Source organism: Micromys minutus (assembly GCF_963924665.1).
Source record: "Micromys minutus genome assembly, chromosome: 33".
Lineage (NCBI taxonomy): Eukaryota > Metazoa > Chordata > Mammalia > Rodentia > Muridae > Micromys > Micromys minutus.
The window spans coordinates 7,693,308-7,719,131 of NC_137968.1; the positions used below are offsets into that span (position 1 = coordinate 7,693,308).

At 39.0% G+C, this 25,824-nt stretch overlaps 1 protein-coding gene across 5 annotated transcripts in view; it reads left to right on the top strand.

The window, feature by feature from the left end:
* OXR1 (oxidation resistance 1) overlaps positions 1-25,824 on the top strand; it is a 385,387-nt gene that overhangs the window by 338,482 nt on the left and 21,081 nt on the right. For 4 of the 5 annotated variants that reach the window (XM_080909421.1, XM_080909423.1, XM_080909422.1 and 1 more), the window contains 5 exons: positions 3,104-3,256; positions 6,703-6,887; positions 9,559-10,319; positions 12,814-12,982; positions 14,309-14,471. In XM_080909421.1, coding sequence (XP_080765547.1) covers positions 3,104-3,256; positions 6,703-6,887; positions 9,559-10,319; positions 12,814-12,982; positions 14,309-14,471 — 1,431 coding nt within the window. Of the gene's footprint in view, positions 1-3,103; positions 3,257-6,702; positions 6,888-9,558; positions 10,320-12,813; positions 12,983-14,308; positions 14,472-19,574; positions 19,706-25,824 lie in introns of those variants that run through there. The other variant, XM_080909425.1, reaches the window with a different exon arrangement.

Genomic DNA, 25,824 nt, shown 5'->3' on the forward strand with positions numbered 1-25,824 from the left:
CCATACTAGTAGTGTTTAAAATCATCTAGGAAATATTCTTACACATAGAAGACATGCAGATATGCAGAAGTACGTTTAACTTCTCATACAAGCATGTGGGCATGTTCTAAATAAGACAGCATGCCCCTCTCTTGCTGTCATTGTCATCGGGCACCTTGAAGGTGTGTGCTTGCTTGTGTATTGATTGATGTAATGACAGACAGTCACAGAGTTAAAACATTGGATCTACCAGAGCTGAATGTGAATATTAATTGCTGAATATTACATACGCTTGAGGAGTAATCGCTATTTTAAAAACATATATTACATATAAAGTATATTTATCTGTATTGCCTAATGAGATTGGGTGCATTCTGGATGGTATGACCATAGACTAGGGAGTATTAGCTAGCATAAATTAGAATTTTAACTTCAAGGCTTTTCAGCATAAATCTGACCCTCATACACACTTTTATGTCTAATCTAATTTAATTATTTTAATAAATGCTTATAGGACAAAAATACATAAATAAGTTAGATGTGATATTTTCAACTTAAAAATCAACTGTCTTTAGGGATTCATACTTTTAAAATATATTAAATTTTTATTTTAGATTTATCTACTTTTTCTTTAATGTGTATTGTATTCATATGTATGTATGTGTGCTTGTGTGCTATGCGTATGCCTGTGTGCGTGCAGAAGTTAGAAGTGGGTAATAGATTCCCCTGAAACTATTGTTGAAGACGCTTGTAAGCTGCAATGTAAGGGTGAAAGGTCAACCTGAGATCCTGTGTCATACTTCCATCTGCTGACCTACCTCACTAACTACTGGTGTGTATTTTTTAAGAGACTATGGTGCAATCAAACCGCGGTCTTATAGTCTCTGAGTCAAACCTCGTGGTTAATATCCGATGAGGTAGAACTTTAAATTCCCATATTTGCACACCACACAAATGGATAAGTTACCGAGTGACAGTTTTCTTCTGAATTTTGGTTGGGAGAATTTGAAAAGCAAGGCCTCAGCCTTAGGCAAGTAAGGAGTGCTGAGAAGGGGAGAAAGTCTTCCTCAGGCAAAGCCGTTCCCCAGAATATACAAGGGACACTATACAGCTGAGGTTGTGCTGATGCATTTAGGGATATGTATGTGTGCACAAATATGCCAGGGTATGCAGCAGCAGTGAAAGAGGCCATGAATTTGAAAGAGGAGAGAGCACAGGGGAAACGGTCGAGATGAGAGGGAAGGGAAAGTCATGTAATTACAGTCTCAGGAAAATTATTAAAAGTACCCACTTCTTCTTTTAAACTGATGGTAAAAGCTCAATCAGATCTAAAGCCAACATGAATCACTTGAAATTTCACCCTACTTTTCTTCACCTAAGAGAATTTTCTTCTGCATCTTGTTGCTAAGCTTCCTCGACTTTTTGGTTCCAGGAAGTAGAATAGAAATAAGTTAATGCGTGAGTAAATGTAAGTTACAGAAAGAGGTGAATGATTTTATTGATGGTTTATAGTTTATATAGCAGGCATATATGCATTTATTGGGTGAGGAGCAGTTGTGTTTACCTCTGTGTTACTATGCTATGTGTAAAGTTTCCACAGACACAGCATGGCCGAGGCCAAAGGACGTGGAGAGGTTGCACTTACTACAAGCCTTTGACTGTTTGCAGTTGAATGTTCGGGACAATACTGATGCTAGGCTAGGGCTGTATTCTAGTCAAGGGCCTTTCTGTTCTTTGTAGCTAAAGCAAAATGACAGAAGGATCAGGAAGCTCTCTAATGAGCTTCGAAAGCATTGCATCGAGAGACAGACTCTCAGTTCAAACAAGCTCTCCATAGAGATAATGACATCTTGAATGATTCACATTTATGGGATTCGTATTGAGGTCTGATCACAGTCCCCTGGACAACTTTGATTCTTTTAGAAAGAAAATGTTTCTTTGTGCTATACTCTGAGCATTCGCTAACCTAACTTCTGTATCTTTCTAATAGGATTACATTGAAATATTAGAGTTGCTATAGATACTGAGTTGTAAGATTTGAGACTGTGTGGGAGCCTCCTATCATGTTGTTCACACCTTCATTTAAGGAGAACATTTGGCAGTATCCTTTGGAATAGTGAATAATGTGGTTTCATAGCAGCTAGTGATACTTATATTAGACAATAAGTCCGTAATTGAGGAGTGATAGATAGAATTTGTTGCTTGCTATTTGGACTTCCTTATGGTCCTGCATCATCTACTTTTTCCATCATCTTCTGGAAGATCTAAAGGGAAAGTGCATATTATTGCGGATGCATTCCCTAGCTCTGTCAGCAGCCCAGACTTACCTCTCAGCTTCATCTTACTTGTTTGCCCAGGCATGCAGTTTGCCAAACATGGGTGAACTCTGGATCTGATGGAGGGGTGCTTTCTCAGAGAATAAGGTGGAAAGGATAGTAATTCATTGCAGAACCTCAGCCTCGGGTCTCCATAAATACAAGGAGCATGTGTATACACACACGTGTGCCCACATACTTAAAACTTGGATGTGTAACACATACACACAGATACAGAATTGAAAAATTCGGAAAGAACAAATAAAGAAGTTGAAAATTCTTGTGATGCGTTTATCTTCTTGCATGCTATATACTGGACATCCCCTGATGCATTTATCTAATTGCATGCTATATACTGGACATCCCCGGACATTTTTTCTCTTACTCTGCTCTCACACCTAATGGACTCCACCTTACCTTAGTGTTATCAAAACCAGTGGTTTAATTCACAAGCAGCACAGAGTATCTGTTGAGCTATTTAGAGTTTAATGCTTTCTAGGGGTGTGTTTGTCTGTATGTGTGTGCACATATCTTCACGTAGATGTATAGATTAATATAATTTATATGCATCCTTTTATTATAAGCATTCAAAATTGAAGTTTTTGCTGTATTTAAAATCTTCATTAAAAATGAAAATACCATTATTATTATTATTATTATTATTATTATTATTATTATTATTATTGAGACTTTGGGGTATTTATCTTAATGGAGTAAGAGAGAAAGGAAGTAGGATTTATTGCAGAAGGTTGCTTGCTGTTAACAGTGAATGTACCTAGTTTCCTAAGGTACTTTTTGGTGTTTTATAGACTCCCGATGTAGTCCATCCAAAAGAAGCACCTCCTTCATCTACTGTGAGTGGTATTCGGCCTGCAAGAGTCGTATCTTCAACTTCTGAAGAAGAAGAAGCATTTACTGAGAAATTTCTTAAAATTAATTGCAAATATATCACCAGTGGCAAGGTAATGGATGACATGTTAGAGTGGACTTTATCATACTTCAGTTTTTCTGAACCATGACATAGTGACCTGTGCATTTTATGTCATTACTGTCAGCCATCCTGACTATTTTACCATGTTTTTGGTAACTGGATGTTTGAGTTAAAATGGACCTTGCCCATGACTTAAGTCTGATGATCTGTGGCAGTTTTTAAAGGTAATGGGATATAAATAAATTCACTACCATAAAGCACATTGAATGATTTTTGCTAGGATATTACACACACCTTTAAAACAGCCATATGGATTATAGCAGGAGTGCTAGCTTTGGAAAATGTGGCATAACACACGAATTGAGAGATAACTTTATCATTAGTAAATACATACTATTTGGTAGAAAGTATCTGAGGTATGTTAATTCAAGCTATTAAAAATAGGAGTAAACATTTCTACTTTTGAAGTGCTAAACACTTAGAAGTATTGTATGTTTTGTTTTGTTTGAGACAGAGTTTCTCTGTGTAGCTCTGGCTGTTTTAGAACTAGCTCTAGACCAGGCTGGCCTCTAACTCATAGGTCCACCTGCCTCTGAATCCTGAGTACTGTATGCACCACCACCATTCAGCTATAGGTATCTTTCTGTTCTCTAATTTCTGATGAGATCCCATGTGGTCAGAGAATATTCTTATTTCCATTTGAAGGCTTAATTTAATATAGTGTAGCTTATTTTCTAACCTAGAATCTCTTGATAAACCTTGCATGTATGCCTAAAAATCATATATATTGCTTCTGCTGAGTGGAATATTTTACAGTATCAGTGAAATAAAATTGGATGATAATGGTCTTTTCCTGTATCTCTATTGATTTGTTTTTGTTTGTCTTTTTTGTAAATTATTGACAGGCAAGTGGAACTATCTCATTTCAAAGGGTAGCTTTCTGTTTTCAGTTGTATAAGTATATGATTATAATTCATAAATTTCAGGGTACTATTATATGTGGAAATGTTTAGCATTCTTATATTATCTGGATAAATTGACTGATTATAAAAAACTCACATTAATTTCAAGAATATTTGTCCTGAATTCCAATTTGGTGGACAATGGTAGAAACCACTGTAGTCCTTTCCACTTCTTTTGAGAAGTGTTAACATGCCTTGTCCTTTTCTGTTATTATAAAGTGTTTCTTATGGGTAGTGTATGATTTTAAACTTTTAGTCAAATGAGCTTGAAATGGTGAACTCAGGAGATTTTCATAACTTTGACTTTGAGGAAAGAAGTTTGAAAATTTCACCTGTGCATCCTTTTATCCCCAAAGGTGGATTCCTAGAAAGTTGAAGCAGACTGGTTAATCCAGTGGGTAAGGTGTCACCTAGTTTAGTCCAGAAAATAGAAGAAAATTTGTGGCCTTTTGTAGCCTTAATGTGTATACAGAACTGGATGTATTTATATTAAACTGGACATTTTGTTCTTTTGTAGCTACTTAGAATTATCTATGAAAGTACTCTTAAAATGTAACATGTGAGATATTGGTAATATGAGCCAAATCTGCTATAGGCTGGGGGCATAGCTCAGTAATAGAGGGTTTCCCCTGAATGCATGATGTTTTAGGATCATGCCTCAGTGATTCCAAAAATAATTTTAAAAGGTACTACTTTCAGAGTACCTGTAATATACTTGCTTAATTTTAGCCAATTGCTTGCTTTCATTTTTCAAAGTCTTTAGTTTGCCAAAACTGAAGCAGCAAAAGAAACAAAAGATTAGGAAACCTTTAAGATTTTGTTACTGTGCATGTACTGTAGTCTTGTTTGTGTGCAGTTGGGTTATCCCCAGCAATGTAAACGTCCTGTGTAACACTTTACTGGTTCTCATTGGTTTGTGTTGGTGTGTGCTTCAGCATTATAAATAGCTAAAAATGAGTTTTGTGAAAACACTGCTCAAAGGCCAAATTAGCTAAAGTTTATATAAAATTATTCTTTCTTAAAGAGATTCGTTGTTTGAACTAAAAGAAGTGGCAGCTAGGGACCTTTGAGATGGCCCCGATGTTCAAGACCCTTGGAAGCAGAAAACTAACTTCTGCAAACTGTGCTCTGACCACCTTGCACATGTTCTAGCACATATGCCAACACGTAACATGTGCACATAGCATTCGCCCACACACGGTAAATAATATCTTTTAAAGAGTGCTAGTTAAACTGTTTTAGATCACCTGTCAACCAAAACACACCCATATACATTTATTTTAATATGACATAGGTTTGCTATAAGTCTTTTATACCTGTAATATCTGCTACAGTTGCTTCTTCTCACTTAGCATGGATATTTCATCAAGAGATTCTTTCAAGCTTTCTTTACTTACTCCTGTAAAATGCAGGGACTGCCATTGTTTGAGTTGACTGTGCCTGTGCTTGAACTTGAAAGAATGGTGTGATACTAAATCAAGTGGACTGTCTGAGTTTATCTTTTCTTGCCACTTTGGGAAAAAGCAAAATGACTTTAAATATCCATTGGATTTTCCTAAATCTGTCCGTGTTTTTACTTTTATGCATATGGAATATCTTGGAAGGAAAGTTTAAAGAAAACCAAGAGTAAGGGATGCTTCTCACTTGATTTGGAGTATTGATACTTTGTGATTTGTAGAGTAATATGGTGAAGGAACCGACTACTCAGACTGGTTGTTTTCTTTTGGACAGATTGCCCACTTATCTCAGTCTTTGTTTTTAACACCTGTAGAATACAATATTTCAGAACAGAAAGACGACCTGTGGCCGAGCAAGGATTTCTGTTGTGCTCCACAGGGTACTTGCAGAGTTTGACATGCATGAGAGAGTAAATATTCTTGCTGTCAATTTAAGATTTACATCACTGTTTATATAAACTCATTTATAATTCATAGTCTTTAATGTTAAATGGAAAAAAACAGTTATAGCTTACTGTGAATTTTATCTGATCTACCAACTTTATAGATGAAGAAATATGCCCTAAAACATTGCACTTTCAAGGTCCTATAGCTAATGAATCACAAATTCAAGCAGAACTAGTGACTTTTTTTTCAAACAGTATTTCTATAAAATTACTCCTTCTCCACCAATACTGAGTTATTAGTGCTCCTGTAGCTACATTTGGTACTTGTACTGGGGAAGAACACAGGAGGTAGAGACACATTCCTACAAAATTTGGTTTTGTGCAGTGTGTTTTCTTCATAATGTGGCCATTTTCTTACATTCTCAAACTTTACTCTTAACAATACTGTTGAGGCAGAACATGATATTCTGTACACTCTATCTCGGTCTCTGCTGAGGAAAACAGTAGTGTTTACTAGAAAAGCATGTTTTCATGAAAGTGCTACAGTGCCTGACTATGTCATGTTGAAAGCAGATGGCCAGAAGTCAGCAAAAGAATGTGGTAGAGGTATCTAGAATTGTTTATGAAATTATGAACTTAAAGATTAAATGATACTTTCTTTTTTTCTCCTAGGGCACAGTCAGTGGCGTCCTACTAGTCACACCAAATAACATAATGTTTGATCCACATAAGACAGACCCCTTGGTTCAAGAGAACGGTTGTGAGGAATATGGCATCATGTGTCCGATGGAAGAGGTGATGTCAGCTGCCATGTACAAAGAGATTGTGGATAGCAAAATAAAGGAATCACTGCCGATGTGAGTGCCTTAGTGTTCTGGTAGTTGTGGCTTCTTTCTTTCTTTGATTGGTTGGTTGTTGGTTTTTTGTTTTGTTTTGTTTTTGTTTTTATATAGTTGACCCTTATCTAATACTCTTATTTTCTTTGTTTTATCATAGCTGCTTTCTACTTTGTTAGTAGTAAAACAAAAATCTAAGGACTATTGAATAGATTTTTAGTGTGCCTGATACATAGTAGGTGATTTCATTAGACTTATATTTACTTGGTCAAAGAATCAGATATTTGACAAGTAGCCTATAGTACTTATGAAATTCAGTTTTTGTCAACCCTTTGTTATTTAGACACAAAATCAAACAATGTAACTTACTCCGTATTATTAGCAAATATTATAACTGTCAAGTACCATGAAAGTACCTAAAGGTAGCATGTGGAGTTTTGAGGGTGGCACAGATGAGGCCTAGCGCTGCAGTAGTCAGGGTGGCTTTCAATGTCCATTTACAGCTGTACTTCTGGATACAGAAAGTGTCAAATAGGGAAGGAAAAAAACGTCTAGGTTGCAGTAATGAAGGGTTCAGAGTGTGCTGGCGTGGGTTGGAGCCAGTGTGGTAGAATAGTAGAGATCTGAGACTAATGTTAGTCAAAGCCTCTTAAAGCAATGGGCATGACCAAAGTAGGAGGCAGGAATGGGAAGGACTGAGAAACAAAAGGAGCTAGAGCAGAGGAAGGGAGCAGGTTGGCGTATAATAGACTCCTTCCATTTCCTTTGTGACTGGCAACCAGTAAAAATGGCTTTACCTTCACTAATAACAGATAGTTTAAATAGACCTTGGGGCAAAATTACAAAGGAGAAGGAACTAGATAGTTTTTCAGGTATAATATATAAGCTGTTAGGACAAACCCTTTTTGGAAAAGGATCCATTTTAGCCTGTAGTAACAGATACTGGTTTGGCTTGGTAAAATGATCTTTACAAACACAAATAATTCATAGAAAATAAGTATTCTAAATTACTGGATATATTTTTAAGTTCTCAACAAAAGCCAATTTCAGGAAAACAGAAAAGAGAACACCTAAATACAGTTACTGAGCTTAGATGTTGCTAGAGATGGACACCGGCCGAAAAGCCACTGCAGAGGGAAAGGAGGATGGTGTGCATTGGGGAGATCCTGTCCTGACGTGGAGTCTCTGTTTCAGAATTAAACACTATTCTGGATGGTCTGCGGCTGCTCTGCAGAAAAGATGGAGTGTCCTTTGCCTTTCAAATAGCATTTTTTTTTAATCTTACACTTTATTTGGGAGGACAGGGACCTGGGTTCAAGCAATTTAAACACTGTCACCAGCAGGAAAGATCCTTAAGTCTTAGCTTGAATGTTAATTGAAATCAGAGTTTGGCTTCAAACAGGATAAATACATAGAACGGCTTTGCAAAGCAATAGTTTGTTTGCAAAGGTGAGGTAAAGATCTTAATGGTCTTCCCTCATGCTTGGAGAACTGATTTCTAAGGTACTGACTGAACTGTGTAGAACAATGCACCATTTGTATTTAGTCTTTCAGAATATTAAAATTTAGGCTAAAACGTCACGGTAAATACATAGCCTGTTAGTTTTTATTTGTTTGTTTGTCTCTGTGTTTTTAAAACCTACTAACAGTCTCTTGAGTCTGTTAAGTGTATAGATGAAATCTCCTGAAGCTCATACCCAATGTGTTGACGCTGTGGATGCAGTTTAAGTAAACTACCAGTAGATGGCACCGTTGCACATTTAGTAGCTCGAGTTAGATCGCCTCTTGTAAAAGATGAATCCAGTAGAGGCAGAAGACACTTAGACTCAATCTTTAAAATAAAGACATTTTACAAGTATACTTAAAAATATGTACTTTGTTACAAAAACTTGAAAGCCACAGAAAGTTAGATAAGAGACTTAGCTGTAAGATCCACAGAAGGTCACTTGCTGCTGACTTATTCTGTCTTATTCGTGCTGGTCATTCTGATGAGCGTGCTTGCTCTTTAGCCATATACGCAGAGCGTTCACACTTGGCCACTGAGACTTCAAGTCATTTTTGTTTATCATGGAGGAACTTTAGCCATCCTTCTAAATTGCTGATTTTTTTAAATGTTGCTTATTTCTAGAACACACATCTTGGGAACATTAATATCTGCCTAAACAAATGACAGTGAAGATGGGGATGAGACCCAGACATAAAATATTCATGATCTAACATCTCAGTTCCTTTACTGGACAGGCTCTCTTAGACCTGCTCTGAGATTATCCATTTCCTGTAAATACTTTGCTTCACGTTGGTTCATATTATCCGTGTTTTTGAAATCTCTCTTTGCATATAAATAAATGCTGCATATGTATGTGACAAATTGAAATTTTGTATTGTCCCTATCCTACAAATGAAAATTTTATTTCAGCATCATAATTCATCAGGAATTTTGGCATCAAAGTTTGTTGCAGTTTTCTTACGAGGAACGCTACATTGATGGTTTCCAGATAGTAAACAGTTGATGAAAAATCCTGATGTAATTACGTGGCATGTGTGAAAAACGTGGTATTTGGATATTCTGTTGATAGCTCTACTCTGCTGTTTTTAAAAAGCCTCTTATGTAATACTGTTTTATTATTTGCTTACAGAAGTAAATTGTTACAGTTTCTAATGCCTAATAATTTCTTATTTTATTTAATAACAGAGAACTGGATCCGTTGTCAGGAAGGGGGTTCTGCCATTCAAAGAAGATGACAGGAGTCAGTGCTGAGGAAACAGACTCCAGAACCCGAGACCAGGGTAACGACAGTGGCAGCACTGCTCCCAGGAGCACTGAGGAGTCTCTCTCTGAAGATGTCTTCACAGAGTCAGAGCTCTCTCCGATCCGCGAGGAGCTGCTGTCCTCAGAGCTGAGACAAGAGAAGTCATCTGACGCCTCGTCAGAATCTGTGCAAACTGTCAGTCAGATCGAAGTAGAGCCCTTGACAGCCACGTCAGGGCCTGCTAATGTTCCTGACCGCACTGACTCGAATAATAGACATTCTTCAAATGAAGTTGGGGCTTTGTCTCATGAAACTGGCTTAAGTAGTCTTGATATAGCGACTAAGGATGGAGATAAAGCTACAGAAAGCCTTCAAGAAGTCTCCGGACCTAAAGAACAAAGCACAGATGTCAAAGGTCAGGATAACCGGGATTCTTTCCACCACAAAAATTCACTGCAGCAAGAGGCAGGGGAAGACAATGTGTCTTCTGGAGAAACAGTGGAACTGAAAGAAAAGCCAACTGTTCTTAGGGACCAACAAGGGAAGGAGCTAAAACGGGACTCAGTGACAGAAGTAGAGGAGCTGCGCAAACTCTGGAAAACTCACTCTATGCAGCAAGCCAAACAGCAGAGGGACACGATTCAGCAGGTGTCACAGAGGGAAGGCAAACATCGAAGCACAGCTGCAGATGCACACGGGGAAGGTGAGTGAAATTAGTCTGCTGCGTGCAGCTTTCTGCTTTCCCTCTGACCAGAGGATCCTGAGTTAGGTCTGTGAATGAGAATCAAACGACTCCTGAAAGTCCCATGCTCATCTGACTAGATTAAAAAAAAAAACAAAAAACAAACAAACAAAAAAAAAAAAAAGCAAAAAGCAAGTGCTTGGGATGAATTAAGATAAATTAAGTTTACTAATAATTTAGTAAACATTGTCTCAATCGTACTGATGTATTGCTCGTATTAATTCAAATTATGTAAGAGCTTGTTTTAATTTCAGGTTTTTATTTTACTAAAATGATACACTGCCTCTGACCTTCTTCAAAGGTTACAAAAAAACAAAAGGTAAAGTAGGTATTCAAAGGTCTTCATGCCAGTGTCAGTAACTGCAGAGAGAGTAAATGCTCTAACAACTCGAATTGTTAAAAAACAGCAAATAAATGACACATTAAAGACTAATAAAACCACATTTTGAAAAAAACATAATGAACATACACTGCACAGATGTTAAGCGAAAAAGAAGCAGGAAATAGCACTATATAATGTACAACCCTGAGTTTACAGTAAAGTGTGTATGTTCAGACAGATGCAATATGAGGCAAAGCCAAAAGTGCCTTCCAAAGACCTGTAGGAACCTTAATACTAGTTGATCATCCTGGGTTATCAACTCAAGGTAATTTCATAAACTCTGCTATAACTTTCTGTATTTGACAGTCTTTCCTAATAAATGTTTTGGATAAAGACAATGCACGTAGAAGAAACAGTTCACCATTTACAGAAATCGCTGTCAGTGAACACATTCTTTAGTTATTGATGCATATAATCTTAGGTTTCAAACTTAATTGGGTAATATTCAGTATTTTAAAAACTGAACGTTGAATGTGATGATTGCACATGCTTTTAAAACCCAGTGTTTGAAGGGCAGAAGGGTGAAGGCCTGTCTGCCTCAAAACAATAATAGTATCTGTTAGGCATTTTGAAATGAGTCCTGTTGGGCAGATGAGGCCCTGTCTGGCCTCCAGCAGCAAGGTCCTGGGATTGCTGCAGTTACAAGTGTTTGCATCGTGCAGGATGGGGTGTGGAAAATGAGCAGATCCTCAAAACGGTCTGGCAATTCCTCTTTTGGTGTGTGCCCCCCCCACCCCCAAAAAAAAAACCAAAAATAAGGACCCAAATAAATACTTGTACAAAATTGTTTACAGCAGAATGATTTATAGGACAATACACATGACTGAGCTGTCTTTGCACATCCTGCTGGCAAATAAAGTATGATGTATCATATTCATGGAAATGCTAATTCTTTAGGTTTAAGGCGATGGGAGGTTTCTGTTACATACACATATGTATGTGATAATGACAGTTAGTGAAAAGAGAACCTTGAGTCTAAAAGAGGAAGAAGGGCGCTGTGGGAAGGCTTAGAGGGAGGAATAGGGAAATGATGCAGTTGTATTATAATCTCAATAAGTACATTTTAAAAAGAGGAAAGTCTAAGACAGGTTAAGTGGTGACAGCATGCTGCTAAGTGAAATTTGCACCACAGAAATGTGTGTGTTCCACGTCTACACCATGCTGGAGGAAAGGAAGACAGAGCACACACTGCTGATGACCAGCAGGGGGAGACAGAGCACACACTGCTGGTGACCAGCAGGGGGAGACAGAGCACACACTGCTGGTGACCAGCAGGGGGAGACAGAGCACACACTGCTGATGGCCAGCAGGGGGAGACAGAGCACACACTGCTGGTGGCCAGCAGGGGGAGAGAGAGAGCACACACTGCTGGTGGCCAGCAGGGGGAGACACAGAGCACAGACTGCTGGTGGTGGTGGGGATACTCATTGCTTAGTCAGTGCTGTTTTACTTTGAGAAATGCGAAAGTTCTCGGGATACATGTTAGTGGAGAATGTACAGCAATAGGAATATACTGGTGCCTACAAATTTTAGACTTTAAAATGGTAACTTTTATGATATGTCTATTTTGTCACCACAAAATGGTGAAATTTATCCCGTGTATCATTTTAGTAAGTTAAAGACTTGAAGTATATTGTTGATTTCTTTCTCCTGTCTTGTGTATATGTAAAGATTAGAGGTTTCATTAAATTTTTTACTTTTTATTAAAATAGCCATTTAGAAATTCTGTACACTTATATGTAATTTTTGTAGACTGATAGAATATCCAGAACAATTTACCTGTCTTTGCAGTTCAGCACAGCTGTTATTTGAAACCTATTGAAAAGCCTTTGCCGAGCTTTGCATTTTTGTCTAATAGCCCTCAACAAAACTTGATTCACTAGTTGGCTCTACCACTGTATCTTACTATTTCAGTAACTATGTATTCCATCAAGGTAGTTAAAGTGAACGTGTGAAAGTACCGGCAAAACGCATTGCCTTGCAGTTAGAGACCTAATGTAATATCGGCTCATCTAAGGCACTTGAGTGTGCCCTAAGAGAACTAAATGGACCCTGTTTGCGTATCGCTTCTAGGCTCCTCGCTGTTAAAGGAAAAGAGAAGGCATCGGCTACATAAGTTCCTGTGTCTCAGAGTTGGGAAACCAATGAGGAAGACATTTGTATCTCAAGCAAGTGCTACAATGCAGCAGTACGCACAACGAGATAAAAAGCATGAGTACTGGTTTGCTGTGCCACAGGAAAGGTAAGGTGACGCTCCAACACGTCCACTTCCCTTACACGATTCTTTCATCTACCGTAACCCCAGCAAGTTCAGAGCCTTCGTTTCCTAATTAATAGCTAATATTAGGCAGGCATGGTGGCAAACACCTTTAATTCCAGCACTCGACAGACTCCCCGAGATGGAACAGTTTGACACACACAGGGCTCTGGGCCAGCCGTGCTGTGTCTGGCGGGGCTATCTGTAAACAAAGGCTAATTTTAAGTCTATGAAATCAGCTGCTAGCTGATACTTCTAATGTATATCTTTAAAATTTCATATTTCCAGTTTAATACCAAAACACTGGAACATGAGCGTATTCAGTAGTTAAGGTCTTAGTGCCCTATCTGTGTTCTATCTTTAAATTTGTCTTTTCTAGTACATTTTCTCAACAAAACTTATTAAGGTATTTTTAATCCTTTTTGCAAAATTAATTATAAGTTTTTCTCATTAATCTTGGTTATTTCTTAATATTTATATGGAATTTTGTTTTTAATTTTGTTCCTAGTTCCAAACTTAAGTGTCCTGAACTTAACCAGGAAAACACCTGCTAGTTCTCCCTGGTTAAAACTAATACTACCCCACTAGTGATCTTACCATCCACGTTAGAAATTTCACTGTAAATATAAATAAAATGTATCTTGTTTTTTAATTCATGTCAATATTACTGGAAATTTGAACTTTGCCACAGACAGAAATTATAACAGAATTGTTTATAGTGATTAATTACCAGGAGGTAAAAGTTACCTCCCTTTAATTTATTAGGGGTCATGTAGCTTGTAGATTATGAGATGGGTGCAGAATTTCTAGAACTATTGCCAGCTGCGAATTTTGTCTTTCAGTTATCTGTGTGATTCAGTTAAAGCCAATGTACACATGAGTGCTTTAAATGCATGTTTGTGCTTTAAATATGTTTATTACAGAGTGTACCAATCCATATGGTTTAGTACAGTTAGCAGAATAGCAGAAAGGGGAAGCAGATATGGAAAAAGATTAGAATTCTGAAGGCAGAATTCACTGTGTATTGCTGATGTGAATCTGAATGCTGCATGTTGGTTTCTTTCCCAGTACTAGTATCTTTATGGGGGAGTGTTACACTGCAGTCACTGTAGGGAAGGGCCTTCCAAGGCACAGCTTTTTATAGCACTTAGGTTTTACAGATGCTATCTTCCTGTAATGGACATTTTTGTTTTACATAGTTTTGAAAGTCTTCAGCTTCTCTCAAGACATTTCAGAAACAAAAGTGTTTTCAACTTGAGCTAATAGCAGATGAAAAGAGGCCTGCTAATTAATAGTCATTTGCTCTAACAGGACAGACCACTTGTACGCCTTCTTCATTCAGTGGAGTCCAGAGATCTATGCAGAAGACACTGGTGAATATACCAGAGAGCCCGGATTTATAGTAGTCAAAAAGATGGAAGAGTCTGAGACAGATGAAGTCCCTGCTGGGGAAGCCGCAGCCCGAGAGTGGGAGGTAAGGCGGGCAAGACGTTCATCAGCTCTGTTTGCTTCTTTTTACCTTGTGTGAGTGTGCAACCTGGGGTAAGCCGTAGACATAAGAATCTTTGCACAAAATGGGATTTGTGAAGACCTAGTTTGTAGTTCATGCCCAGGTGTGTTTATTGATCGAGTCTGAATAGTAACTTTAATGCTATTTGTCACTCTGTTTTTACATTAAGATAACGGATCATTAGTAATAAAGTAATTTGTGTATATTCTGGCACATTTAAAGGAAGATAACATGGCAAAGATAGAAATAGCATTGCTATCATATTGTCATAAAATATTGGACTTGTCTGTATTTTTTTTCTCTTGAATGTAAAAGCACTGATTTAGCACAATTAGCTGTTATTTCTAAGTTTCACACCTAGCAGGCATATCTTGATTTGAATATGGTTGTACCAACTTGGTACTAATTCTATAATATTAATTTTTTCTGTGCTTAAATTTAATGAGTTTGTAAACAGTCCAAGTTTATACAGACGAGCTTTTATTTAAAGCCACCATGTAGATAACAATTTTTAAGATTATGCCATTTTATATGCTTGGTCTTGGGAGGTTGATGGAGTAACAGCATTTTTCTTATTTTGGTATTTTTTTTCTTAATCTCTTCTTGATGTTATTAGAAAACATAGAGCAGATGCTAAAATGTGATAATAAATGGACTCAAATTTTATTATCCATTTGGTTAAAGTTTGTGGTTATTCGTATGTGTGAATTTACTGTGCATGTACTTAGCATGTACAATGATTAAAGTATATGTGATATGTCTTCTGTTTAGTTTGTGTTCCTGATTTTGGATGTCTAATATCATTGTGTTTGTTACACATATCATCATCAATATAATGAAGGAAAAATAATTATATTGTGCATTTATTTTAACATTTAAATAAAAAGTATTTATCTTAATTCCAGCTCCATTTATAATAGCTTTAAATTAGAAATGACCCGAGTCCCTATCAGGAGAATACATGGGTAAATTTGCAGATGTTTATAGACTTTTAAGTGATACAACAATAAAAAGAAATTTCTAATGATATAACCAACCATGTGGATGACTCTCAGGACCCGTGGAACACCAAGGGAAGGCCTAATGTGAACCAGGGAAGGGGCTGAGATGCATAGCTTCGGGGCTCTCGGGGTCCCCGAAACTGAGCAGCGCAACGTGGCAGAAAGGAAGTTTATGGGGGTGCTGGGCATGTGTTACCCCTCTCTGTGGATGGTGATGGGGTGCTGGGCACGTGTTACCCCTCTCTGTGGATGGTGATGGGGTGCTGGGCACGTGTTACCCCTCTCTGTGGATGGTGATGGGGTGCTGGGCATGTGTTACCCCTCTCTGTGGATGGTGATGGGGTGCTGGGCATGTGTTACCCCTCTCTGTGGATGGTGATGGGGTGCTGGGCATGTGTTACCCCTCTCTGTGGATGGTGATGGGGTGCTGGGCACGTGTTACCCCTCTCTGTGGATGGTGATGGGGTGCTGGGCATGTGTTACCCCTCTCTGTGGATGGTGATGGGGTGCTGGGCATGTGTTACCCCTCTCTGTGGATGGTGATGGGGTGCTGGGCATGTGTTACCCCTCTCTGTGGATGGTGATGGGGTGCTGGGCACGTGCTGCCCCTCCCTGTGGATGGTGATCACATGGTAACTGCATGCTCACGCTACTTTCTTAGGTCTAGAAAGTAAATTTGTTCAGATTTCCAAAGGTGTGTGCAAGGCTTAAGATAGCAGCAGTTGAAAGTAGATTATAACCAGAGGAAATAGGAAGGAAAACATGTCAACAATGGGGATTTGATGGCAACTGGATTATGCCAGATAGCAGAATTTCCATCAAGAGAGAGAGAATCGAGAACTTTTTCCAATTATGGTTGGATAGGTTAAGTTTAGAAATACGGAACCACTGACTTTATCTTTTCTTTTTATATGGTGTATGTGTTATGTGCTTCTATGCGTGTGTGCATGCATGTATGTGTGTGTGAGTATGTGTGAGTGTGTATTTGCAAATGTGTGGACTGTAGTTTGTATGAAAATATGTACGCACAGAGACTGAGGTTGCTAGCATCTTCTTTGCTGCCTCTTGGATGGGATTTTTAGGCAGCCTTTCTTGGTCCAACCCAGCTCACAGGCACGGCTCTCCACAGCTTGCTTTGAGGATCTCGGTATTGAAGCTGAAATCATAAGTAGCCTCCACCTGACCCTTACATGGCTTCTGGGGCTCCAAGCTCCCACATTTAGCGTCTCTTTTTACCCGACAAACCTGCGACATCTCCCTGTCCCCACTGCTATTTTGACTCAAAGGAATGGCTTCAGTGTGTGGGGAAATCATTGCAGATTATAATTTATAGATTAAAAATCTTCGTACCTCCTCATTTGTCCTAAGAAAATTTACCCAAAACAAAGCAAAAGGTGGTAGAAAAGTTTGGTTTGAAGCAATGCCGTTTTCCTCCGTCTTCTGGACACGCCCTTCAGGTCTGATGCACTTGTGTGGTTGCAGAGCTCTAGAATGGAGCAATGGGAGAAAACACGGGAATTTTAAGGCTGAAAGCCGACTTCTCATCCAGTTAGGTTACGTTTCAGACTGTTTGGACGACTGGCGTGCATGGCTAACCTTCTCTAGTATAAGCTTTGTGAGATCTGAATGGGAAGCTAGAAGGTGCAGTTCGCTGCTATCTGGTCCTCAGTGCGAGTCTCTCTCACTGGTCTTTTGTTTTAACATCAGTGATGGAGACTTTATGACCTGAAAGAGCAATGCTTTTTTTCCCTCATAGGACAAATTTCTGACAATTCTGTGAGAAATTCCTTTGTTACTGCGCTTCACCTGTTTGTCTATTCCTTCTTCCAGGGAGCATCAGTAACAAAATGCCAACCTTTGGATACCCCACGGTAATGTGGACAGACTGATCCCTCCCTTAATCCTCTCCCCAGACAGTTTCCCTTACCGCCACCTTTGCTGTTACAGATTCTTTCCAGACCCTGTGTCACTGCCATCGTTACTCTGAGATTTATTAGAACATCATATATCATGGCACCCCAAATTTCTGAAACGTGCAGTTTGAATAGAACACAGGAATTAAATCTTTGACTATAAATAGAAAAGGCAGGGTTTCAGGGTAAGAAATTTGAGGATGTTCTGAAGGGTAATGTTGAAGATTTATAAGTGAGGTGATTGTTATTAAAAGAAAAGGCTCTGACATATTCTCTGCCCCTACCCCTTGCAGAAGCAGTGATAAACTGGTGGCTTCGTTCAATGACTAGTTTCTTAGACCCGCGTCTCTTTTCAGTATTAGATATCTCTCAGAATTTCTCAGTCTCTCAGAGCTCAGGTCAGCCACTGAAGCAGAAGTGTCATATGTTGTCTGCTTGTGAAATAAATCCCCAAAGTAATATGAACATTTGAGTGTCTACTTATGACCTCATGTTTCTAATTACTTATAAGATGATTTGTTTATGACTTCCGGTGTTCTCCGTTCCGATTCCATCAATGTAAATATTTAATCTCGGACTTCCGCAGCGGTAGGGGTAATTATACCCTACCGTGTGGGTTCTGTTTGCTCAGCTCTCATTAGCAGAGTCACGGCCACCGCCATCGGTTACACGTTTCCCAGAAGAGCGCCAGTCTGACACTGTGGAAACTTGCAACAAGCCCTGTGCGTGCCAAAGGCCTGCGGTTGCTTAGCTAACATGCTACCTGCAGAACAGCGGAGCGACAAATGGCCTAGGTTCATTTTCCCAAATACATCCCATCTCTGTTACTAAAGCACTACCTAATCCCAAATTTAAATCGGGTCAGTATCTTAAAGTCCAGGCAGAAATGTCCCCAGTCTCTTGGACATCAGACGCCCCTTCAGTTGAAAGTATCCAGAAGCGAAGGGAGTATTTCTACCTAAAGTCAGCACAGGTGGGTCACTTCCGTCAGGTACGGGTAGGAAGTAGACTGTCCTGCGCCTGTTGTTTCTCGTCGTCTTTCATATCACATTTTATTTTGAAGCACCTACTTTTTTCCTTTCTGTTTTGTGCTTCAGACAGGTTTTTAAAACGTTCCCCGAATTTTCTTTTTGCCCCCGCGTCGTTAATGGTTGTGCTACTCGGAGCTTGTGGAGAGAGGACGGACTGTGACCACTGTGCGTTTTATCTTTAGGGAACGTGGTTGGGGGGGATGGGAGGGCGCAGCAGGCGGGCAGGGAGGAGGGGTAGCTGCGGACAGCGCTGAGTTCTGTGGGTGCACGGCGCTGTATGTGCTTGAAGAGTAGTGTGTGAGGGTGAAATGGCTGTGTACTGTCATAGCGGGTTACTAGTAAATCAGCTTGCCTTAAAAATAAAGGAAATATTCGAACATTACCATTACAGCATAGGTAAACTGAGCTCCAGCGGTAAATTTAGATTGTTTACATCTAAAAATTACATCTAAATAATAGTCTACATCTAAATTATATCCAAATTAAATCGAAAGTAAAGTAATTATAGTTTGCACTTAATTTTTTAAAAATAAGTTTCTGGTTGTATTCGTTATACAAAATACTGATTAGTGAAATGTAGCATATGGAGACACAGTAAATAGAAGTATCATTCAGTAAATAATATGCTAGAAAACGTCTTAAATGATCTTTTTGATATCTATGAGTATTCATAAAAGATTGGATTTTATAGGATCACGAGCTATAAAGAATTAATGTCTAACAAAAAGAAATAGAGCAGAGCTGTGTGTGAGCAAACAAGAAGGTGTTCTCTGCAATCATGTGGGATCTACGTGGGGTCTGGGAGGGATTCTGGAAAGTGTACAGAGTGCATGCCTTGTAACCGTGACACTTTTAGTGTCTCTGTTAGTGCCACGGAAATATGTGTTCTGCGTCTTTAAACTTTTGAGCTCTTTCTTTGTACATTTGGATGCAGTGCAACCTAACTTGAGCATGGGAAACACATTCTTCCCTCCCCAGCTTTACAGTCTCCACTCAGGACCAGCTGTTCAGTGGATACTACTTAGTGATTAGCTCTCTGTCTTGTCAATCAAATCTTTGTCGCTAGCAAACTATTTTGTCACTGTAGCAGGGCTCTGGTGCTGCAAATTTATCTTTGACAGAGGAAGAATGCTTTTGAAAACAGTTCTTCCGTGATTTGCTGAAGCTTTATGTGACCTGGGAAGGAAATGTCCCGTCTCTGGTATGGGAAAAAGGGGAGAAGACATCAGCCAGTTAATCATAAATACACTCTGGTAAATCTTGATCAATTACTGCAGTTTCTATATCTGCCAGTCTCTGTTAGTGCCTTTATGCAAAACTGTATCATATTTGAATGCATAAGCAAAATTTTTATAAGGTAAAAACATACATGGTTGCAAAAAAGTTTAGCATATATTCAAGAATTCTAAGTATATTTGAAAAGGGGATGAGTATGTCATTAGAATGTTGCTTTGTGATAACATGGTGGTTTTTTTTTTTTTTTTTTATTCACTCCAAAAGAAAAATAGCACATGTTTGTTTATGTTTTCATTTTATGGGAAATGATTTAGAATTTTTTTTTCTTGGTTAGAAGAAGAGAATGAAAACTAAATTTTATGTATTAGATCACAAACTAGCTTCTGTTATACATTTCTTTAGGCACTCTGAGAAAATGCTATTATTGTGTAAGTCTAAGATGGTTTTTAAAGCTATTCAGAAAGTTTCTGATAAGTGCCCTTAACACAGACCTTTAAGAATAGTTATACAAAAGAAACTAAATTGTATTTTAAGGAACCTAGTTAGTTTGCAATATAATTATACACAGTGTTTTGTAAAATGCATTGTCAGTTGTTCTTCCTGTGGTAATTTAGGACTTTTCCCTTATGAATGGTATTTGTTTTGTGATAATTAAGGATGATTTAAGTAAAGATATTCTCTCTTTCTCTTAATCAGAAATTTCTTTAGCAAGTGTCTCAAAGTCACTGTACTCTCCCAAGTGCTGAGCATGTCAAAAATAACAAATTCCCTCTTGCTGATGTTATTTAACTATAATATCAGGTTTTAAATTTTTTGTCACATCAGCGCTGATAGGTTTTATGCACCTGAAAATATTAATTTTTAAATTTGTGATCAGGTTTATCAAATTAACTACTTGGCTGAGCCTTTTCAGTTTTTAACCAAGAGCCATAAAGATGTTCGTCTTCTTTATTTACAATTTAAATAACTACATACTGCTTTTTAAATTATATTAATTTGTACTTTAGGCAAGCCTTACATGTTTGAACTTCAGAGGTCAGCATAGGGCTGTGCATGGCACACTTTCGGGTAGCTCACCAAGTCCTGCCAGTCACTTAGAGGGCTCGTCTGTCTCTTTCTCCCTAAGCACTTATGTTTCTTACCGGTCATTAACTTTACCAATGTATGTGGTGTAGACAAGCCTACAATATTTCATTTCTCCATAACTTTGAAATTGCTGCCGTAAGATGAGGAGGTTCTCAGGACTAAGCGAAATTTGGTGACACAGATTCAGCTTGAAGCCAGCAAGGTTTCACGTCACCAGTGTGTCTGATAAAGGTTTTCTAGCTGGTGCCTTGTGTCCTTGTGTGTATCAAGCAAGCCTGGTTCCCAGGTTTCCTACTTGAGATGCATCCTTCTGGGAGTGTAGGACCGGGAAGAGCTAGAACAAACTGGGCAAACTGGGTTTGTAACGGACGGATGGCCTCCAGTCCTTACCAAGGCTCTGTGGAAACTGAAAGCAAAACGTGTTTCGTTCGAGAATAAGCAGACACAGGAACGCTGATGTCTGCTCGCTGTGTTCCTTGCTCTGTGGCTTGCTTCTTGTCCTTCACACAGCTGATCAATAGTTACAGACCTCGCCTGTCTTACAGAGCTGGTGAGAATGTGTTTATTTCCCTTAGCACCAACAACGCCGTTCAAATGTGGTATCAAATTTGATTTTACAGTTACATCATATGTTAATGTGAGATGTTTTCATTTTATGAGTGAGATCATTTAACGCCAAGATATTAACATAGCAACAGGGCTCAGTAAGTAAAGATACTTGCTGCCAAACCTGGTGACCTAAGTTCAGTCCCCAGGTTCCGTAGTGGAAGGAGAGAACTACCTACTGAAAATAGTCCGCTGACCTGTACACACACACTGTAGCACACACACACACACACACACACACACACGCGCGCGCGCGCGCGCGCGCACACACACACACAAAGTAAATACGCACTTTTAAAAATCATTAATCATAATACTTAGATGATGCCTTAGGTCACATGTAACCCTTTGTAACTTAGCTTCCCTAAGAATCCTGTTACTCAGTTATTCTTAGCTTTCTGGGGGGGGGGGGTTGTTTTGTTTTGTTGGGAGTTTCCTTTGTTGCTTTGTTTTTATTTTTGTTTTGTTTTGTTTTTTTTTCATGGTTTTAGCTTTAAAGCTGTTTTGAAAATTCAGGCTGACATCTTTAACTTGACTCTTCGGTCATTTTCTCAGAGATATTCATGTCTTTAACAGACACGTGGGCCAGTCTTACCTCTTGTAGTTTATTTAATAAAAACTTAGGCTTGGTCTAATTCGGCAGCAGCAGTAAAGTCATTATATACCAATATTATAACAAGGACTAATAATTGAGGTTTTTTTTCACCAGTTTGATTATTTTAGGTTGTTTTCATGTAGAAAAGGCAGGTTTTTGTTTGTTTGTTTGTTTGGTTGGTTGGTATTTTGTGTGCGCAGCCGCAGGGAAGCCTGCTGGCATGTTGCTGGCATGTCCAAGAGTCAGCTCACACAGGGACTTGCAGGAAGCAGCATTGAAATGTGCACGTTGGCCATCACAGCCTGAGATGGCTGGAAGAGAGCTGGGGATAATTCATGCAGGGCTCGGTATGTTAAGTGCTGTTCTAGACACACAGCCTAAGTTGTCGTTTTAACTTTTACAATCCCATTACACCATCAGCTTTCTCTTGCACGTGAATTGGGGACTTATGTGTGTCCTGCCTCTCAGCCATGTCTGTAAAGTCTGTAGAGGCCCTCACAGTCTTTAGGGTAGAAAGAGGGGAAAGTGGGTATGGTGGTATTATTGTGGTGGTGGTGGTAGTAGTATGGTGTTGTTGTGGTAGTGGTTTGGTGGTAATATGGTGTTGGTGTGGTGGTGGTGTGTTGATGGTGGTAGTGGTGTGGTGTTGTTGTGTTGTGGTGATGGTGGTCGTGGTGGTGTGTTGATGGTAGTGGTGTGGTGTTGTGTTGTTGTGGTGGTGTGTTGGTGGTAGTGGTGTGTTGTTGTGTTGTTGTGGTGATGGTGTGTTGTTGTGGTGGTGTGTTGTTGTTGTGGTGGTGGTAGTATTATGGTGGTATTGTGGTAGTGGTGTGTTGTTGTGTTGTTGTGGTGGTAGTGGTGTGGTGGTGTTGTGATAGTGGTGTTTTAACATTTAACCTCTATCTATTTTATATGTAGCTTACAAGTAGCACTTATTCCTGTGAAAAGCTTAACATATGAACATCATTCCTATGAGGCCGCTCAAGTTCACAGAGCCATAAGAAGCTGAGTGAAAATTGGAGCTCCGGTCCCAAAGCCACTCTGCTTTCTGCCCTGTCACGGTGTCACCCTGTAGTACTGGTAGGCAGTGTGTCACCTGTTAACACACCCTCTGCTCTCACACTCACAGCTTAATCAAAGGGACTCACGCATACTGACACTAGGCTTTTGTTTGTGACTGTATTGGACTTAGTATTTGAAAAGTATGTCTTAGGTATATAAATTATAAGGCATAAGGATAAAATGAAGATCTGATTCTACCGAGCATTAAAAGTATAACATCACTTTTACATTGCATTTATTTATGTGGGTTTTCCTGTCCAATGCTGTCTTCCCCAAATTGGTGAGCACCACCCTGAATATTTTATTATTGCGCTCATTTTTTTTTTTTCATTTTAATGAATAACATTTACTTTTATTTACTTTTTATGGGCTAGTTATAAAATATAATAGTATATAATACAACAAGGTAAGTAATATATTATACAGTAAGATAAAACAAAAACTAGCACATCTGAACTGAACAAAACAACCAGAAAAGAGCCCAAGAGAAGGTACAAGAAATAGACTCATCTGCACAGTCAGAATCCCATAAAATCACTAAACTGGAAACTATAATATAGCAAAGGACACACATTCTGCCTCCTCTTCATGGGGCTCCCTGAGCCTTGAGGGGAGGGATTTGCTGGAGACGTCCCGTTTAGGGCTGGGCTCTCTAGCGTCTCAGTGCATACTGTCTGGCTGCGGATCTCTGTACCTGTTCTGATTTGCTACAGAGGGAAACTTCTCTGATGATGACTAAACAAGGAGGAACTGGTATTAGCAGGATGTCATTAGGAGTCACTTTTTGCTGGGATGATGATGATGATGATAATTATTATTACTATTATGATTATTATTATCATCATCATCATCTTACGGAGAGGGTCTTTTAAATCTAGTCAGTACTGGTTGGTTACTTCCACAAGCTCTTTGCTGCCGTTAATTTGTGAAGTATTGACCCATTTAGCAAAGACGGAATTGATGCTGAGATTCTGTATAAACATATTTCAAATCATGTAGGTGCCCCAGGTAGGCGACCAGGTAGCCCAAATGGTAGTTTACGTGATAAGAATGTTTAGTTTTATGAGACAATTCCAGAATGAATATACATTTCGTATTGGTTGTAAGCACAAATCCTGCCAGTTGCTTGGGGCTTGTCCATTTTAACAAGCACATAGTGGTGTCTTCTGCCTACATGGATATCCTCATTTTTTTTTCCATAATGGCTGTTTTTCTATTAGATATAGTTAAGAAAGGCTATATTGTCTGTGGCTTGACTTCATATTCACATATATTCGTATTTAGTCTTCCATTACATATAGCTTCCTTGATTTTCTCATTCATTACTATTCATTGATATTCAATTTTAAAATAGCTCTTGCATTTCTCTTCAATCCCTTGGTCACCTTGACTTTTTCATATGTTTGAAGGACTTTTTTTTTTTTTTTTTTTTTTTGCATTGTCCATTTGAGCCTGTAACCTATTTTAAAAATTTCTGTAAAAGACGAGAACGTTTTCCTCCTCTTGGGACAGCCTGATCCCTCGGGCAGTGAGCACCCCTTTCCAGTCTTGTCCTTCTTGCTCGGTTGCTGTGTCTGTTGCACAGATCTGACTGCTGGTTCCATTGCTTACCGCAGCTGTAAGCTGAGTGGCAGAGGAGTGCTGGCTCTCCAGGCGATGGCCACCGACTCAGCTGTGCTGGGCCTCCCTCGGTGGAAACCTTTCAGATCCACTTCCGAATGCATCCAGGAAGCTGCAGAGTAACTGCTGGAGTCAGAGTGGGGACCGTGTTGCCATGGTGGATGGAATGAATGGGGAGAGTGGACACCTTGGTGTGACACTGACTGAATTTCCCTGCCCGTGAACATAGGCCACCGCCATTACCTACACCTTTGGTTTTCTCTTCATCAGGACGCCACGCTTTTCCTTTTGGAGGTCTTCTGTGCACTTTGTTAGGTCTGTGCCTAAAGTATTAAAACAATGTCAATAGCAAGTAGTTGATTATTGTGAATCAGCCTGATATGCTGGAAACATTTACTAATCCAGCAGTATTTAAGCTGGTAGTTTAGATTTTCTTGATTCAAAAAAACCATAGTATTTTTTTTTTAATGCAAAGACGGTTTTAATTTCCTCCGTTCTTATCTGCCCGTCTTCTATTTCATGTCTTCATTGAGTGTCCAGGACTTCCTTCCGTCGGTGTCGAATGAGGGGGGATCTCCCGTCCTTGCTCCAGGTCTTCATACAAAAGAATCCTGTTGCTTCCAGCAGTCTGATAGCAACTGTAGGGTTAACTCTCTCTGTGTGTTCCCTATGACTTTGGCGTCCTCTGAACTTGTAGATTGCTGACTGTTTTCCTTTACATGGAGAGCGGATTTTCTCTGTCTATGATAATTGGGTTATAGCAATGGCCTTGCAGGTATAATTTGCCCTGTGTACCTATAATGAATTTGACTTGATCATCCTGTACATTTCTTTTCATGGGTTGTTTGATGGTACTGGCTAATATTTTGTTAAATACGTGTGCGTGTATTTTCATGAGCGATAGTGTTCTGAAATGTTCTTGTAATGTTGTAATGTCTTCATTTGGTTTTTTATTAGGGTAATGCTGGCCTCACAGAATGAGTTAGTAAGTATTTCCTCTGCTGCTGTCTTCTACAAGAGATTGTGGAGGATTCGTTTCGTTCCTTCCTACCCTGTTTGGCATTTACTTATCAGTAAATCCATTTGGCTCTATTGCTTCCTGTTTCGGAAGTTAATACTTGATTCTATTTGATTAAGGGACAGGTCTAAGGAATCATATCTGTTTCT